Source organism: Panthera leo, chromosome D1, assembly GCF_018350215.1.
Source record: "Panthera leo isolate Ple1 chromosome D1, P.leo_Ple1_pat1.1, whole genome shotgun sequence".
Classification (NCBI taxonomy): domain Eukaryota; kingdom Metazoa; phylum Chordata; class Mammalia; order Carnivora; family Felidae; genus Panthera; species Panthera leo.
The window spans coordinates 108849594-108865166 of NC_056688.1; the positions used below are offsets into that span (position 1 = coordinate 108849594).

Below are 15573 nucleotides of genomic sequence, written 5' to 3' on the forward strand. Positions count from 1 at the left end.
TAATTTAATTTTTTTTTTAAATTTAACGTTTATTTATTTTTGAGACAGAGAGAGACAGAGCATGAACAGGGGAGGGGCAGAGAGAGAGGGAGACACAGAATCTGAAACAGGCTCCAGGCTCTGAGCTGTCAGCACAGAGCCCGATGCGGGGCTTGAACTCATGGACCGCGAGATCGTGACCTGAGCCGAAGTCGGCAGCTTAACCGACTGAGCCACCCAGGCGCCCCCTTAATAATTTAATTTTAGTCTTTAATGTAATTTTATTGTGTTCAACAACTGGCTGACAAAATTCAGCTTTCAAGAGCCAGTAAGAGTCAGACTTGGCATACCATTGCATTCAGAGAATGGTGTATAATCCGATGTGGCTGGAACATGATGGGGGTAGAGGAGTAATGGGAGATATAGCTGAAAGGTTTTTGGGTAGGGGGATCAGACTAGGCTGGGCCCTGTGGGCTGGTAAGGAAGGCAGTGTTTCAGATGGGGGGTGATAAGATCAGGTTGCTTTAAGAAGGATCACTCTGGATACAGAGAGGAGACTGTGTTTGCTGTGAGCAGCCTGAGGCAAGTAGGTCACTTAGGAGGCCATTGACATAACCATAGAGAAACTGATGGCTTGGACCAAGGCAGGTGTTGTGGTGAAGGAGATGTGGGTAGATGCTAGCTATACAGGAGTCAGAATCTGTAGGATGTGGTGACAGGTGGTATGGGGGAAAGTGGGAGGGAGACGCTAAGGAGACCCCAAGGACAGAGACTTGAGCATGTGCTTGAATGGACTGCCAGTCCCTGAAACTGAGAGCACTGGAGACGCTGGTTTGAGCAGAAGGTGAGATGTCTGGTTTTGAACATAATGCATTTGATGAATCTGGGGAACACTGAGGAGGGGAGTTCTAGGCTGGACTCAAAGTTGGGATAGAAGACCCAGGATCCTGCCTCTTGTGTTCTCCAGCTCATGGGACGGTCCCCACTCTATCTCTGCCCTGGCTCTAGGCCACCTCTGGAAGCCACATGTCCACTCTGGGACTCAGTCTTCCCATTTTTTTTTTTTAAATTTGAGAGAGAGAGAGAGAGAGAGAGAGAGAGAGAGAGAGCAAGCAGCGGAGAGGGGCAGAGGGAAGGAGAGAGAAAATCTTAAGCAGGTCCACACTCAGTGTGGTGACTGAGGCAGGGCTCAGTGCCATGACCTAAAATCATGACCTGAGCCAAAATCAAGAGTTGGATGCTCGAACGACTGAGTCTTCCCATTTGTAATGGGGTATTAGGCTCTGACTCCTGCTCCCCTGTTGCTTGAGTGTTGGGAAAACCCTATGAGATTTGTATGGCAGTGGAGAGTGGGGATGGAGGAGGCTGGTCTCATCCTGTCCTTTGCCCACCTGAAGGTGCAGGGGAATCTTTTGGAGAGGAGAGGAATGGCCAGCCTGGGCCCTCAGATTCCTGCAGCCGTTCTGGGTCGGAGGAGCAAATGTCAGGTCTCTGAGATTGAGAATGGAAATGCCATGCTCACCTCCCTCCCCCGTAAGGCCTCTCCTTCTCCCATCCTTCCTCTCATCTGGGTGCCCCCCAGGGGCTGCCCCTCCCCTCAGGTGCACAGCCCTGCAGTCCCTCTCTGCTTCTCTGGCACAGCCTGAGAAGCTGCCCAATCATGTTGGCAGGTTGCCACCTTCACCTCAGGCACCCAAAGCGCTTGGGCCCTCTACGTCTGTCTCCCACTCAAGCCTGCTCTCAGGAGGCTTCTACAAGGAGGCTCTTGAATAGAGCCAGCTGGGACTCCTGAGTGTGCGTTTGATGGGGTGGGACAATGGATTCCAGTGACAGGGTGGTTCTTGGGAGTTCAAGCCCTCTGGGTGCTGTCCTGGTTCAGCCTCTCCCGGTCCAGTGATCCTGGACACCACACCTTTTTGTACCTCAGTTTCCCCTTCTGTGAAAGGGGGATAAGAAAAACACCTCTTTCCCAGGGTTGGTGGAAGGATCAAATGAGTGAAAACACATAGGCACAGAGAAGAGCACCCAGCCCATTGTAAGTGCTCAGGAAAGTTAGTTGGTGTCCCTGTTCTTAGCCATGTCCCTCTTCCCAGTAGCATTTGCAACTGGAGACCCTTCTCCTGCCTGTTTCAGTGACTCCTCTCCATCTACAACAGAGGTCCCCACCTGTGTGCTGCTGTGCCAGCCAGGAAGGGACTGCAGATGGCGAGAGATCATGACCCCTCTGCTCTGGGGACAGTCCGGCCTCCCCTGAAGCTCATCTGAGCCATTCCATTCACTCCAGAGTCCCACATGGGACAATCCAAACTTCTAAGCAGGACATTCAGGGCCTTTCGTAAGTTGGTGCTGGTGTGCCTTTCCCACCGGGGAGCCCAGCACTCCCCGGCTCACAAAGGCCCCAGCTTTCTTACACCCAGTGCACGTGTGTGGTTCTCTGCGGGTAGCTGCTTACACACCTGTCCCAGACCTTATTGTGAGCTCCTTGAGGCAGCGACCACATTTCACCCACTGCCCAGCCCTGGAAATGTGTAGAGTGGGCACAGAGTGGGTAGTACCACATGCGTGTTGATGGAAGAAGGCTCTTTGCAAGGCATTGGGACCCAGGGGCTGTTCCCTGTAGCTGAAGCTGGAGATGTTTGATCAAGGAGTCCCAGAGGGCCCCTCCCCACCCCACCCCACCCCACCCCTGCTTAGTCACTGAAGGCTAATATTTGATTTGGTGCCTACTTAGGGTCTGCCTTTGCTTCTACAGAGAAACCCTCTTCCAGGACCTGATGATTCCAGATGCTTCCAGTTAGTTCTTGAATCCTGAATTGTACTCTCTGCTGAAGCGGGGCAACGTTGATTAGAAAAAAAAAAAAAAAAAAAAGGCCCACCAGCCTGACGGTCTGGGAAGGCAGGAGAGGTCTATCAAGACAGATCTTACAGGCAAGTCTGAATTTTCCAGGAGGGCACAAGACAAGGTGAAGGATGTTCTTGGGAAAGGCATGATCAGAGGCTAGGGCCGGAGGTGAACAGTAGCAGACAGGCACCTTCTTGGCCTGGGGGTCAGTCCATGCTTTTCTTAGGATAGACGACTTTGAGTCGAGTACAATTCTTTACTGCTGCTTAACGCCCGAAACCTAATTATGGCTTTGTGTGTCTGTATTCTTTTGCCTTTTCCAGAGCTCTACTGGTAAAAAGTGGGGTGCGATAAAAGCAGCCACTTTTCAAGCCCGGAGACTGTCATCCAAACTGTCAACTAACCATTGCAATCTCTATTATCCAGACAGGTCAACAATCGTCTCTGTGAAAAATAAAATAAAGAGGAACTGATAGCAATATCTTGGTCCCTTCACCTTACGTTCTTTTGGGGGAAAGTCCTGGAAGTCAGCCTAGGCTAGGGTACAGGAACTTCTCTTTTCAAATGGCAGTGTGATAGCACTTAGGGAGCATAGATTCTGAAGCTACACCGTCCAAGGCTTAGCTGTATGACCCCGAGTGTTACTTAACCTCTCTAAGCCTCAGTTCCATCACCCATAGACGGTACCTATCTCATAAGTTAGTGTATGTTAAAGTCTGTAAACTTTAGTGGCGGGCACAGCACACCGTGTTAGCTATTATTTTTATTACTTGTCCGGATAGGTCAACATAGCTCTAAAGAAAGTAACAGAAAAAGTTGATTCTCTGCTAGTCTTGAGTTCCATTTTATTTAAAAAATTTTTTTGAGTTTAGGGGTGCCTGGGTGGCTCAGCTAACTAAGCATCCAACTTCCGCTCAGGTCATGATCTCACAGTTTGTGACTTCGAGCCCCGTGCCGGACTCTGTGCTGACAGCACAGAACCTGGAGCCTGCTTCGGATTCTGTGTCTCCCTCTCTCTCCGTCCCTCACTGTTCATTCTCTCTCTCCCTCTCTCTCTCCTGAGAGAGAGGCAGAGAGAGAGTCCCAAGTAGGCTCTACGCTGTCAGAGCAAGCCCACGTAGGCCTCAATCTTACGAACTGTGAGATCACGACCTGATCCTAAATCAGGAGTTGGACCTTAACCAACTGAACCACCCAGGTGCTCCTGGAGTTTCATTTTAAAGTGCTGGATGGGGCATCTGGGTGGCTCAGTCAGTTGAGCATCCAGCTTCAGCTCAGGTCATGATCTCACCGTTTGTGAGTTCGAGCCCCGCATCAGTCTCATTGCTGTCAGCGCAGAGCCTGCTTCGGGTCCTCCATCCCCCCTGTCCCCTCAAAAATAAATAAACATTGAAGTGCTGGATGTCTTGCTGTGCTAAAGAACACCAGGGGCGGGGAATGGACTTTATCTGAGACAGGGTATCTTCTCCTTGTGGGGAGGACCCGTAGTGAAGTTAGTGACTCAAAAGGGGGAGTTGAGTACCTCCTTACTAGTATGATCCTCCATCTAGCCCCCCGCTCAGCCTGAAGTGTTCCCCTCTACCCAGCTCCAGTCCCTCCTTGAGTTTACATGTCCCACTCCAGTTCCAATGTCTCCCCATGAGCCCCATGAACCCTATCTGCCTTGCCCACCTATGTCCCCAAATTAGAGACGACGTTCAGTACGTGGGGCTGAATTGAATGGAAAGGAGTGATTTGGATTTTCTCAAATGAAAAATAAGTAGAGCTGAGGTGGCCAGTCTGCACCAGTGAGCCCAGTCAAGAGGTTGTTGAGAATTGTAAGCCTCTGGGAAGGACGGTGGAGGAGCTTGATTGAGCCTGGGCCCCTTCCTCATGGGGACCGTCACAGCTGCTATTCTTGGGCATCTGCCTCATCCTCAAACGTGGGAAATCTGGCTTTCAATGACTGACAACCAACCTGTACCTTTTGAAAGTATTTTATTAAAAAAAGAAAGAAAGAAAGAAAGAAAGAAAGAAAGAAAGAAGGAAGGAAAGAAAAAAAGAAAAAGAAAACCCAACCAAACAAAAAACCCAACCCAAGAACTCTTGGTTCTGGGAGTCTGGGAGCAGCTTAGGTCTTTGGGGAGGGTGGAACCTGGAAGACAGATGGTGTGGGGGGGTCTCTGACCCCTGAGAGGAAGAGCAGCCCGGGAAGCTGACAAAGCAGCCTTTCCCAGGGCTCAGCCTCCCTCTGAGGCCTGGGCTCACCCACTTGAAAAAAGACAGGTGGGGCTCAACCCACAGAAGGCGGCAGGGTGGGCAGTTCTTGGTCAGGCCTCAGACCTCTTGTCAAAGTTACCAACCAGTTAGGAAGGAGAAGAGGGTGGCCCGGGGCTCGATCGGGCCTATCAGCACCCACCACGAAGATGGGGTTCAACCCACCCTAGGGAGGCAGGCTCAGGTTGGGAGACAAGGCCCCAAGTACTGAGCAGAAGAGGCCCCGATGAGGCGCATGGCCCGGGGGCAGTCCCAGGCAGGACTCCGGGCGGGCAGGGTAGGATCCAGACTCTTGAGAGCTCAGTGGCCCTGGAGGCCGCGGGGCAGCGCCCGGATGGGCCGCGGCGGCGGATTGTCCAGGACCGGTTCCGGCCGGGCCCGCACGCCGCCCCGGCGCTTTTGCTTGCGCAGCAGGTAGCTCGAGTACTGCACCTCGGGCATGGCCAGCTTGAGGCAGGTCTCGGTGGCTGGACCGGCGCCGCCGCTGGGCAGGTCGTAGCCCATGATGTCCACCTTGCGGCTGGGCTGCCACGGCTGCAGCTGCTTGGTGCGGATCTGCGCGGCGGGCCGCAGCACGGGCTCCGCGCCGAAGCAGCGCCGCAGCAGGCGTTCGCGGGCCTCGCGCAGCTCGCGCGCCTCGCGCTCCACGCACGCGCGGCCGGCGCTCGCCACGCGGCGCCAGAACGTGGCGTTGAAGTGGTCGTAGAGGCCCGCGTCGAGCGCGTTCCAGGTGCGCGCGGCCCGCGCGAGCGCCGCGGGGATGGCGGCGAGGCGCGAGCTGGCGGCGCGCGCGTTGAGCTTGGCGTAGAGCACGTCGTCCAGGTCCCAGGCCAGCAGGCGCCGCAGCAGTACCAGCGACTCGTCGAAGTACTCGGCGATCATGACGAGCGAGAAGACCTCCTCCACCTGGCGGATGAGGCCGGCCAGGTAGGCGGCGTCATCGCGCGGGCTGCGCTCGTTGTCGCCGCCCAGGTCGTAGGCCAGCGTGTTGTGCGCGAACATGGCGAAGTGCTCGCCCGCGCGGTAGTAGGCCTCGGGCGCGCGCAGGAAGGCCTCGAGCGACGCGTTGGGCACGCGCCGGAAGGCCGGGCAGTACTGGTTGTAGTAGCTGAAGAGCGACTCGAACATGGCGGCCGGCTCGCGCAGGATGGTGACGTAGACGGTGCCGGGCGGCATGAGGCGCTCGAGCTCGGCGCGGTCGAAGCGCAGGTGGCTGGCTAGCACGTGCGGTGGCCGCGTGGCTGGGTGCACGAAGTGTGCCGAGAAGTTGCGCGGGTAGCAGAACTGGTGCTCGCAGCTCGGGTGCGGCAGGGCCACCGTCAGGTTGTGGCGCTCGGCGAATCGGAACAGGATGTTCTGGACAGTCGTGCCCGCAGTCTTGTGCGTCTTCAGGAAGGCCACAGTCATGTGCTTGGGGCGGGGCGGTGAGTCCCGCAGAGGCGGGCAGCTCAGAGGAAACAGCTTGGGGTACCTGCAGAGTTCGGGAGGTGGGCGGGGGGCGGGGGGGGGGGTGGTGGAGGGTGTGAGAGGGATGCTTCTCGACCCCTGCCCCTCCCCAAGGATGGTGAGGTGGGCCACAGAATGGTCCAACCCGGACTGTACCCATGAACCAGTAGAGGGATATGCCAGGCGGCCTTTAGTATGACGTCACCCCAGTGATCCCTGCTGGCCTCTGGGTATTCACGCCCTTGTGTATTTCCCTCCCCATGAGTATGAGCAGGACTTGATGCTGCTCGGGAATAGAATAGGGCAGAAATGATGGGATGCCATTCCTGAGATTACATTATAAAAAGACAATGGCTTCTATCTTGGTCTCTCTGCCTCTCTCTGGGATGACTCATGCAAGGAGAAGCAAACTGCCATACTGTAAGCAGCTGTATGGGGAGGCACCGGGCGACAACAGTCCCTGAGGAACCGGGCCTCATTCTTTCAGCCTGCTTGAAGAACTGAATATTGCCAGCAGCCACGTGAATGAGCTTGGAAGGGGAGCATTTCCAATCAGACCTTCAGATGAGACTGCATCCCTAGCAGCCAGCTTGATTGCAATGCCGTGTGACCTTGAGCCAGAGGAACCCAGGTAATCCACACCTGGATTCCTGGCCCACAGAAGCAAGATAATAAGTGTTTTTAAAATTATTTTTAAAGTTTTATTTATTTTGAGAGAGACTGAGAGAGAGAACATGAGTGGGGGAGAGGCAGAGAGAGGTAGAAAGAGAGAATCCCAAGCAGGCTCTGCACTTTGAGCACAGAGCCTGATGTAGGGCTTGAACCCATGAACCCGTGAGATCATGACCTGAGCTGAAATCAAGAGTCCAACGCTTAACTGACTGAGCCACCCAGATGCCCCAAGATAATAAGTGTTTGATGTTTTCAGGTGCTAAGTTTTGAGGTAATTGGGTTACACAGAAACAACTAATACAAGGACAGAGGCCCTTGGAGATCTTTGAGAAAGTCTCCTCTACACATGTAGAAACTGAGGACCAGAAGGAGAAAAATCATTTACATTGTCTGGCAACTAAATAAAGTCACCATATTCTCTCGTTCTCTAGCTTTTTTCGCATTTTTACTCTTTGGCTTCTCATCTTGTAGGTGAGTGGCACGGGCTTTGAGGCAATCTATTTGATTCGTGATTCTGTTAGATTCTCTGGAGCCTCATTCATTCAATAAGTCTTTTTTTTTTTTTTTTTTTTTTTTTTTGAGCATCTACTATATGCCAGGCACTGTTCTAGGTTCAAGAAATATGCTAATAGTATAAAAACCAGACAACAATCCTAGCCTTTATGAAGCTTTCATTCGTTTCCTTATTCCTGAAACAAGGGTGTTTGGGATGACAGGTGACCTGTAAATTCCCTGCATATTTTGAGTTACTATTGTTTCTTTTCTATCCTAAGCATCATGTAATGAGAACTCTAAGCAGCTCTGAGAACACCACTGAGATTTCCTATCTGTGGCCCATTTGGGCTCAGGATAATATCTACACAGATGCCCTACCAAAAGACCGTTAAATCATCCAACAAGAACTGGGCCTATTCACACCATTCTTATGGGCAGACCATGTAGAAAATGGGAATGAGGCCCTGAAGGGTGCAGGGACTTGGTGGGTTCACACAGTGAGTCATGGAGCGGGGTAAGGGCTACTGCTAGTCATCACGTATCCTGTATCACGGGGAGTAACTGGGTCACCCATAGCATCATCCCCATTTTGTAGATGAGGGAACAGGCTCAGAAGAGTGAGGGGATTTGCCCAGCACAGCATAAGTAATGAGAAGTTGTTTGCAGTCCTCTGGGGAGGCACTCAGAGTGTGATGCCACGGGCAGCATTTGGACGGGATTAGAATCCCAGTTTAAGTCACTAACTCTAGGACTTCAAGCAACCTTTCAGTGAAGACCAGTGCCTGCCCAAGCAGGTTGTGTGGATCTAAAGAGAATATATAGAAAGCACAACTAGAATAGAGGGAAGGAGGGGCGCCTGGCTGGCTCAGTCAGTGGAGCATGCGACACTCGTCTTTGGGGTCATGAGTTCAAGCCTCATGTTGGGCATAGAGCCCATTAAAAAAAAAATAAGTTTAGAAAAATGGAAGGAACAAAGCCCAGCAGAAGACAGACCCTTCCGGCAGATAGAAGGAGTAGGAAGGAGAGTTCCCAATTCCGTTGCCCACCAGGCAAGAATGCAGCTCCCCTGGGTCCCGCCCATGCGGTGAGGCCCTGCCCCCTTACCAGCTGAGCTGTGCCCCCTGGTGGATGAGGAGGCTTAAGGTGCTGCACCCTAGCACCAGCAGCAGGATTTTTCTGCGGCTCATCATCTTGGAGGCCTGCTGCAGGTGCTGGAGGATGGGTGGCATGATGGGGTACCCACCCCTGGACCAGCCGGGACCTCACTATCCAGGACTCCCTTCGCCAGCACTCATGGGGGCTCCTGGGGCTCTGGTAGCAGGGCCAGTATTCCTGAGAGGCCTGGCAGGAGAAGGAGGCAAACAGGTTTGCGGCGGGCAGAGGAGATGGACTGTGGGCCCCAGCAGGACTGGTGCAAAGGAGAGCTCCAAAGGGTGCGGTGCGCAGAGAAGCCAGAGAAGATCGGATTCCTACCTCCCGTTTCCAAGACCCTATCTCGGCACCCTCTAGATAACTTAGTCTTGGGTGGAATTACAGGCTCTGGGTGTGGCCAGCCCTTCAAGCGGTAGCCACTCCTCCCTGGAGCCCTGTCTCAGCTTCTCGGCCTGGCCCTAATTTGTCTGTCTTGTGGTTATTTGTTTCTGTCTCCCCGCCCCCAGTAGACTTGCCTTAGCACCAGTGCTTGGCTTAAAGCACAGAAGTCTCAATTCAAGGTCTCCCTCCTCCAGGATTCCTTGCCTGACTGCTTCAGCCAAGAGTTGGTCTTGACTCCCCAGAGACCGAGCTCCTCAGAAACCACTGACTGGACCTGTATCTTCTCGAGTCTCTTGACATGCGTAAGGCATCGATACTGCCGGCTTACTACATGTACCATACTAGTACATACTTAATGCCGTTTAATCCCCACACACCCTAACACAGGCATTATTCCCCATCTTATAGACAAGGAAACTGAGGCTCTATGACATGGTGCTACTCGTCCCTGGTCACACAGTTGTTGGCAGAATCAGGATTCAGACCTGTTCTTTCTGGTTCCAAAGCCCATCCTTCTAGATGTAATGTGTGCTGCTTCCACAGAACACGGATTTCTCCATCCCTGCTCTGGACTCTGGTAGTTCTACATGTTTCTGAGCCCCGAGCCTTCCTAGCTGGGCTCCTGCCCTGAGGGCCCAAGACCAATAAATCCATGAGAGAAAGAAAGGAAGGACTTGAAATCCCAGAACCCTATCTGGATTCCATCCCTAGACACCTGAAACCTTGGCCACTTTGTCAGCTGACTCTGCAGTGAGAGGTGCCTGGCCAAGGCCGTGACATGGCAGCCGGGGAGAGGAGAGAGGGGTGGGGTGTGGGGAACACAGAGGGGCTCCTGCTTGTTTCCCCGCTGAGATTCTCCAGAAGAAGATGGGCCTCCATCCCAGGTGAGTGGCAGGAATGAGAGGCAGAAGCAGGGAGGGCCTGTTTTCCAGCCAGTCACCTGTCTCTGCACAAATGCCTTGGCTCAAGGGCAGCCTGGCCTTTGGCAGTCCTGGTGGAAAGACAGCTTCAGCAGCAATGTCTGTCTCCCCACTAGGGTGGTGTCTGTGTCTCAGGGGCCTTAGTCTCCAGGTCTGGGTTCAGCATCAGCCTCACATTCACACCTCTCGAAAGGGGAGAGGGAGCCTGGAACCCTATGAGCATTTGCACGTATGTGGAACTAGGACACCTGGGTCCCAGGAGGGATGAGGTAACGTAAAAACTTTTGACCATCACTTCCTGCTGGGGCCTAGAGCTTGGTTTCTAGTTCCTCTTCTTTACCACTACCTTCCCCTCTCCTCTCATTAATCCTGGATTACATTTAAACCTGCTCGGGTGGAATGATGTGATGGTTAGGCCTTTCCTTTCTCTCCAGGCCGCATCACCTGGTTTCCTCCACCAGCCTGCAGACAGACTTAATCTGCCTGGAGCCGAGGGGGGTGAAGGGTCCACCACAGAGGGCAGCCAAGGGCATAGCAGAGAAAGCCTAAGGCCCTGCTGTCTTTTCAAGGATTGTTAAGGGCAGAGAAGGGCTGGCTATGCGAGGGTGAGGAAGCCTACAAGGGAAGTCAGAGCCTGTGGCCTCTGCCACTCGTCTTGCCTAGAGGATTTGGTGACAAGATGGGAGTTTCCCAAGGGGGCAAAGTGGGAAGTCAACCTATTCACATCACTGCTAAACTCGCTAAAACTATTCTATTTTCAGAGGACTCTGGGTCAGCCAAGGAGGTCAAGCCCGGAGAGAGCGCAGCAGGGACTTTCCCTGGGAAGTGCTTCAAGCAGGCCACACAGAGAAGGACAACAGGGTGCTTGGTGGTCTCCTCCGTCCCACTCCCCTCCATGTCTTAGCCCTGGGGACCCAGTTAGCCAGACCCTCGTCTAAGGTCCCCTTGAAATAGGGCATCGTTAGCGCAAGAACTTCATGGACACCACCTCTAAGGTGGGCACCGGTTTCTGCTTGGCCACCACCAGTGTCGGGACGCTCACTACCTTCAGATACAGCCTGGTCCGTTTCTGAACAGCCTCAGCTGTTCAAAAGTTGTTTCTGGGACAGCTAGGATCAGCCTGCCACTATGAGTGCACTGCTCAGCCTGCCCCCTTCCACCTTCCATCTACATGATTGCTAGTGTTGCTGTCCTAGACCACATGGATCATTTTTCTCCATGACAGACCTTCAGGTATTTGAAAGCAGTAACCTTGTCTCCTCTGGGTGGGCACTCGGCCAGGCTAAACATTCCAGGTCCTCAGAGAGGGTGCTGCTTGGACACTGGAAGCGGCCTCCCTTCCCTTGCCAAGTTCTCTCCATGATGCCTCCTCTGGAGATGGAGTCAGGGCACTGGCACCCGGGGAGGGGGCTGGCCAGGGCTGGATCTAACCTCTGTAATCTCCAGGCTGGTGTGGGGTGGGTGGTGGTCTCCTGGGGCCCTGGCTCCTGCTCCTTGTATTCTTCAAACTCCTCTGCCTCCCCTGTGTCTTCTCCATGGAGAGAGTTTCCCTCCGCCGTCCCAGACAGGTCAGGATGCCCAGCCTCATCAGAATATCAGTGCTAATTTTAGTCAGAACAATTTACCTCAGGCTGCTGCCTGGTTTTGCAAATTGCTTTCCTTTCTCCAGGGAACCAAAGGAAAAAATGGTATAGCTAGGCAGAGCTTTGAAAACGGGCTTGGACACCCACCCACTCCCAAATGAGCCCTTTTCTCTCTCCCCTCCAGCTCTAGGGCCAATATGGGTGCTCTCAGAGGGGGAGGGTGTCCCGGCTTGGACCACCAGCCCTGACCATTGGGTGACCTGGAGACTCCGTCCTTACTAGAGCACGGCACAGCCCGGTGAGCAGGGAAACTGCCCAGGGCACTAGAGAGGAAGGGGCTGAGGGCTGAGGGGGCTGCCGATTAGTGGCTCAGGAGATCAAATATCTTTCCACCTCTCTCTTTTCCTTCCTTTTTCCTCCCAGCCTGCTGCCAGGTCCTCCCCAGCCCCCTCTCCTTGCCATCCGCCCCCACGTCATCCCTGCCTCCAAATTCCCTTCATCCTTCTCTCTCCATCACTACCGCCCCTTCAGCCCCCATTCCCTCAATTTCATCCCCACCTACCCCAGGGATCCGGTCACTAGGATCTGGTCACCACAGGGGATAGGCCAGACTCGCCCTCTCACCCCGGCTTCTCTCGTTCCCCAGGGGGTAGAGCGCCCCCCGCCCCCATGCTCTCCAGGCACCAGGCCCCCGCGACACTCTCCTGCCTACCCCTCGTCCGTCCCCTGTCCCGGCCCGGTCCACCCCAGTCCCCCTGCCCCACGCCGGCCACTGCAGTACTTACGCCGCGGGCTCTGCCTCCGACCCGGGTCTGGGGTGGTCGCCGCTATCTCTAAACCCTTGTCCCGAAATCCAATGCGGATCGCAGGGCGCCGGGGACCCTGAGCGCCGAGCGCCGGTTCGCTCTCCTCTCCGAGCCTGGATGGGATCAGGTGGCGACTCCGCTCTCCTCTCCGCTCTGCCCGCCGTCCGCCCCCCCATCGCACACCGGAGGCGGGGCGGGGGCGGGGGCCGGCAGCGTGCAGGGGAGGGGGAGGGGAAGGGGAGTGGGAAGAGGAGGGGGCAGCTCCGACTTGAAGGCTGCCCAGGAACAGTCTCCGGGTGGCGTCTTCGGATGCGGGCATCGCCCGGCAGCCTTGCAGAGAGATTCAGCAATGTGGCCAGCATCTTGCCCTCACTCTACAGAAGGGGAAACTGAGGCCTGGAAGGTATCTGGATACTCTGGCATTGCTGGACATTCCTGGGCTCTATTGGGCGACCTTGGCCTGGTGGGTCCTAGGGGAGTTAGAGACACGGGTACCTTTACCAGCACCCACATACTACCTCCCTCCTCTTCTCTGTCCACCTCCAGCAGAGAAGCACAGCTTCAGCCTGGGGGCTGGTCCCATTTGCCCTCCCACCCCTGAAGACCCTTTCCTTCCAGCCCCTGAGGCAATCCCCTTGCTGCTGACCCACTCCTACCCTACAGCGGGACTCCAGACTCACTTGTTCCTGACCAGAGCCTTAGCACTTTGTACTGGGAATCTGAGAACCCAAGTTCAACCCTTGTTGAACTTAAGACCCAGAGTGAAGAGCCAACTCCGTGGGCCTGGATACTTTCAGCTCTAGGATAGAGAGCTGTTCTTGGAGCTGCTCGGAGACTGCAGAGGTGATATGTGTGAAGGCTCTGTGTAAACTCCTGTGTGTCTGTGTGTGGGTGTGCCCGGGTGGGGGGAGGGGGTGGTCCTGAATTTTCTGCTCCCTTCTTAGACCCTAACTCCTACCACCTGGAGCTGGGCAGCAGCACCTCTCAAAGTCATGGCAGATACCAACAGCCCTACATTTAGTTCATTGGTTCTCATGGACTTCTGATTTCTCCTACCCTCTTGACCTATTAGGGCAAGAGCCTGGAGCTGGGACAGCCCGCCAAACTGGGACTGGAAGGAATTGGATTCCATTCTAGCCCCGCACAGGTAGCTATTGTGCAAGGATCCTTGTTAAGAGGGTGAAGGGAATGGGGACTCTTGGAATCAGGAGAACTGCTTGTGGTCCCAGTTTGGCCTGTTGGGAATGTCAACTTCTCTCTGCCCCTCAGTGACTGCCTCAGCACAATGGGAGGTTCTGTCCTGCCTGGGTCCCAGAGCTGTTATAATGAGGTCCCACTTGTCCCTTTCTGGCCATAGCTACATTACCTCCTCACCTATCAGACTTCAGTTTATCTTGTCTCAGAGACCCCCATCACCGTCCCCAGCACATACACATGTCTAGGGCCCTTCGGCCTCAGGTGACCTGCCAGCAGCTCTCCAGTTACGGGAAGCAGAAAGATGCTTCCTTTGGGTCAGAATGGCTCTACCTGAGTGGGCTGACGTGCTGGAGGGGAGAATACCACGTATTTCTTCTGTCCTTTCTGGGTTTGGCTTTTCCTTTGGGAGTGTCAGGAGACTGGGGTGGTGATGGTGATTTTAAGAGGAAGGATCAAGGCTTGGACGGGAGGAAAGAGAATTTCCTATCCAGGGCTAGGATGTGAGCAGCCTTCCTGGCTCAGTCCTTTTCTGTTTCTCTTGAACCCACCTTCCCTAGACTCGGCACCCCATTATTTTTTCCTCGCCCTCAGCTACTTCTCTTTGGGGGGGGGGGGTCAGTCAATGACATGGAGCATGCTAGAAAGAAGATATGAAGGGTGTGGGTGTGGGGGGAAAATGAGACCATTTTATTTGAGTTTTCCAGCTCACTCGCCCAACACCACACACACACACAGGCAGTGAGCCTGTCAGTGAGAGGGCAGGGCTAAAAATGGGAAGGGGACCTTCAGAGCTAGTGGCGGAGGTGAGGACAGAAACTGAATTGACTGACAGATTAGGATAAGGAAAGGTGGGAGTTGGACAGGCAGGGGGCATCTGCACATTCCTCCCTCAGACGCACAGGCCACTGGTGGTGGCAGGGTAAGTGAGGCAGCGTCGACTCCTCTGGTAGGCCGGTAGGGATGAGGGGACAGAAAGTCCTCAGTTCATTTTCGGGACTAAAAATTACGCAAATCCCATTGCCCGAAAGACCGGTTCGGTTCCCCCCCCCCCCCCCCCCATCAATCATTACGATGCAGCTCTTGAACGCCAGATGTTGCGAGACAGCAAAAAGACTAAGTCCCTGATCACGTTCTTGCGGAGGTGGAGAAAAGGGGGCGAGGCTTTAAAACAAATGGTAGATGTTTGCACATGTTGTGGGAGCTCCAAGGAAGGAAAGGAAAGCGGGAGAAAGCTTAACGGAGACATTTGAGCGGAACTGGAGAAAGCTTAACAGAGACATTTGAGCGGAACTGATAGGTGGAAAAAGGGGCTTTACTGTGGCCCTTCCCCCGGGTCGGCAGCTGGAGCTCAGCCCGCTTCTTTCCCGGCTCCGATCCTCTTTCAGCCCATTCATCCCTCCGTGGGCCGGGGGTGGGCGGGCGGACAATCAGATACTGTTTTATCACAGGCATCGGCTGCAACCTCCCGCTTGGCGCCCGCAACCCGCGGCCGCCGGGGAATGAGTCCTTTAGGACTCCCTAAGGAACGTAAGCGTCCGGGCCTCTCGCGCCAGAGCTCGGAGTCGGGCCGGAAGGCTGATCTGCGCTTGGGCGGGTCAGACGCAAATAGCACGCCTTTGGGCGGGGTCATCTTCGTCCATAGCCCCGCCCTCGTTCCAGCCCCAGTGTTCCCCGTGCTTCAGCTCGGATCCAGGCTCCCGGAGTCGGACCCTCGGAAAACGGGACCCGAGTACTACGACTCCCAGAAGGCTTCGCGGCCAGGCCGCCTGGGGACCTGGGGATCCGAAGGGGCCTGCCAACCGTCCAGCGGACGTGACGTAAGACGCTGCCGGAAGTTCCGGGAA

The 15573-nt window shown here is 54.7% G+C and overlaps 1 protein-coding gene and 1 long non-coding RNA gene across 2 annotated transcripts; one reads left to right on the forward strand and one right to left on the reverse strand.

The window, feature by feature from the left end:
* Window positions 1-4883: 4883 nt before the first annotated feature.
* Window positions 4884-8940, reverse strand: GAL3ST3 (galactose-3-O-sulfotransferase 3). The gene is made up of 2 exons (XM_042905267.1): window positions 8795-8940; window positions 4884-6548 (listed from the first exon to the last, which is right to left on the reverse strand). The coding sequence occupies exons 1-2, from the start codon at window positions 8917-8919 to the stop codon at window positions 5378-5380; spliced, it is 1296 nt and encodes a 431-aa protein (XP_042761201.1). The 5' UTR covers window positions 8920-8940; the 3' UTR covers window positions 4884-5377.
* On the forward strand, window positions 5871-10000 carry LOC122199886. The gene is made up of 3 exons (XR_006193644.1): window positions 5871-6004; window positions 7011-7154; window positions 9352-10000. It is a non-coding gene; the product is annotated as an uncharacterized LOC122199886 (long non-coding RNA).
* The last annotated feature ends 5573 nt before the right edge of the window (window positions 10001-15573 follow it).

Bases quoted from the DNA above. Each gene is read 5' to 3' on its own strand.
- GAL3ST3 (XM_042905267.1), bottom strand. From the start codon at position 8,919: ATGCCACCCATCCTCCAGCACCTGCAGCAGGCCTCCAAGATGATGAGC. The intron at 6,549-8,794 runs GTAAGGGGGCAG...CGAACTCTGCAG, and splicing joins CAGGGGGCACAGCTCAGCTG to GTACCCCAAGCTGTTTCCTC.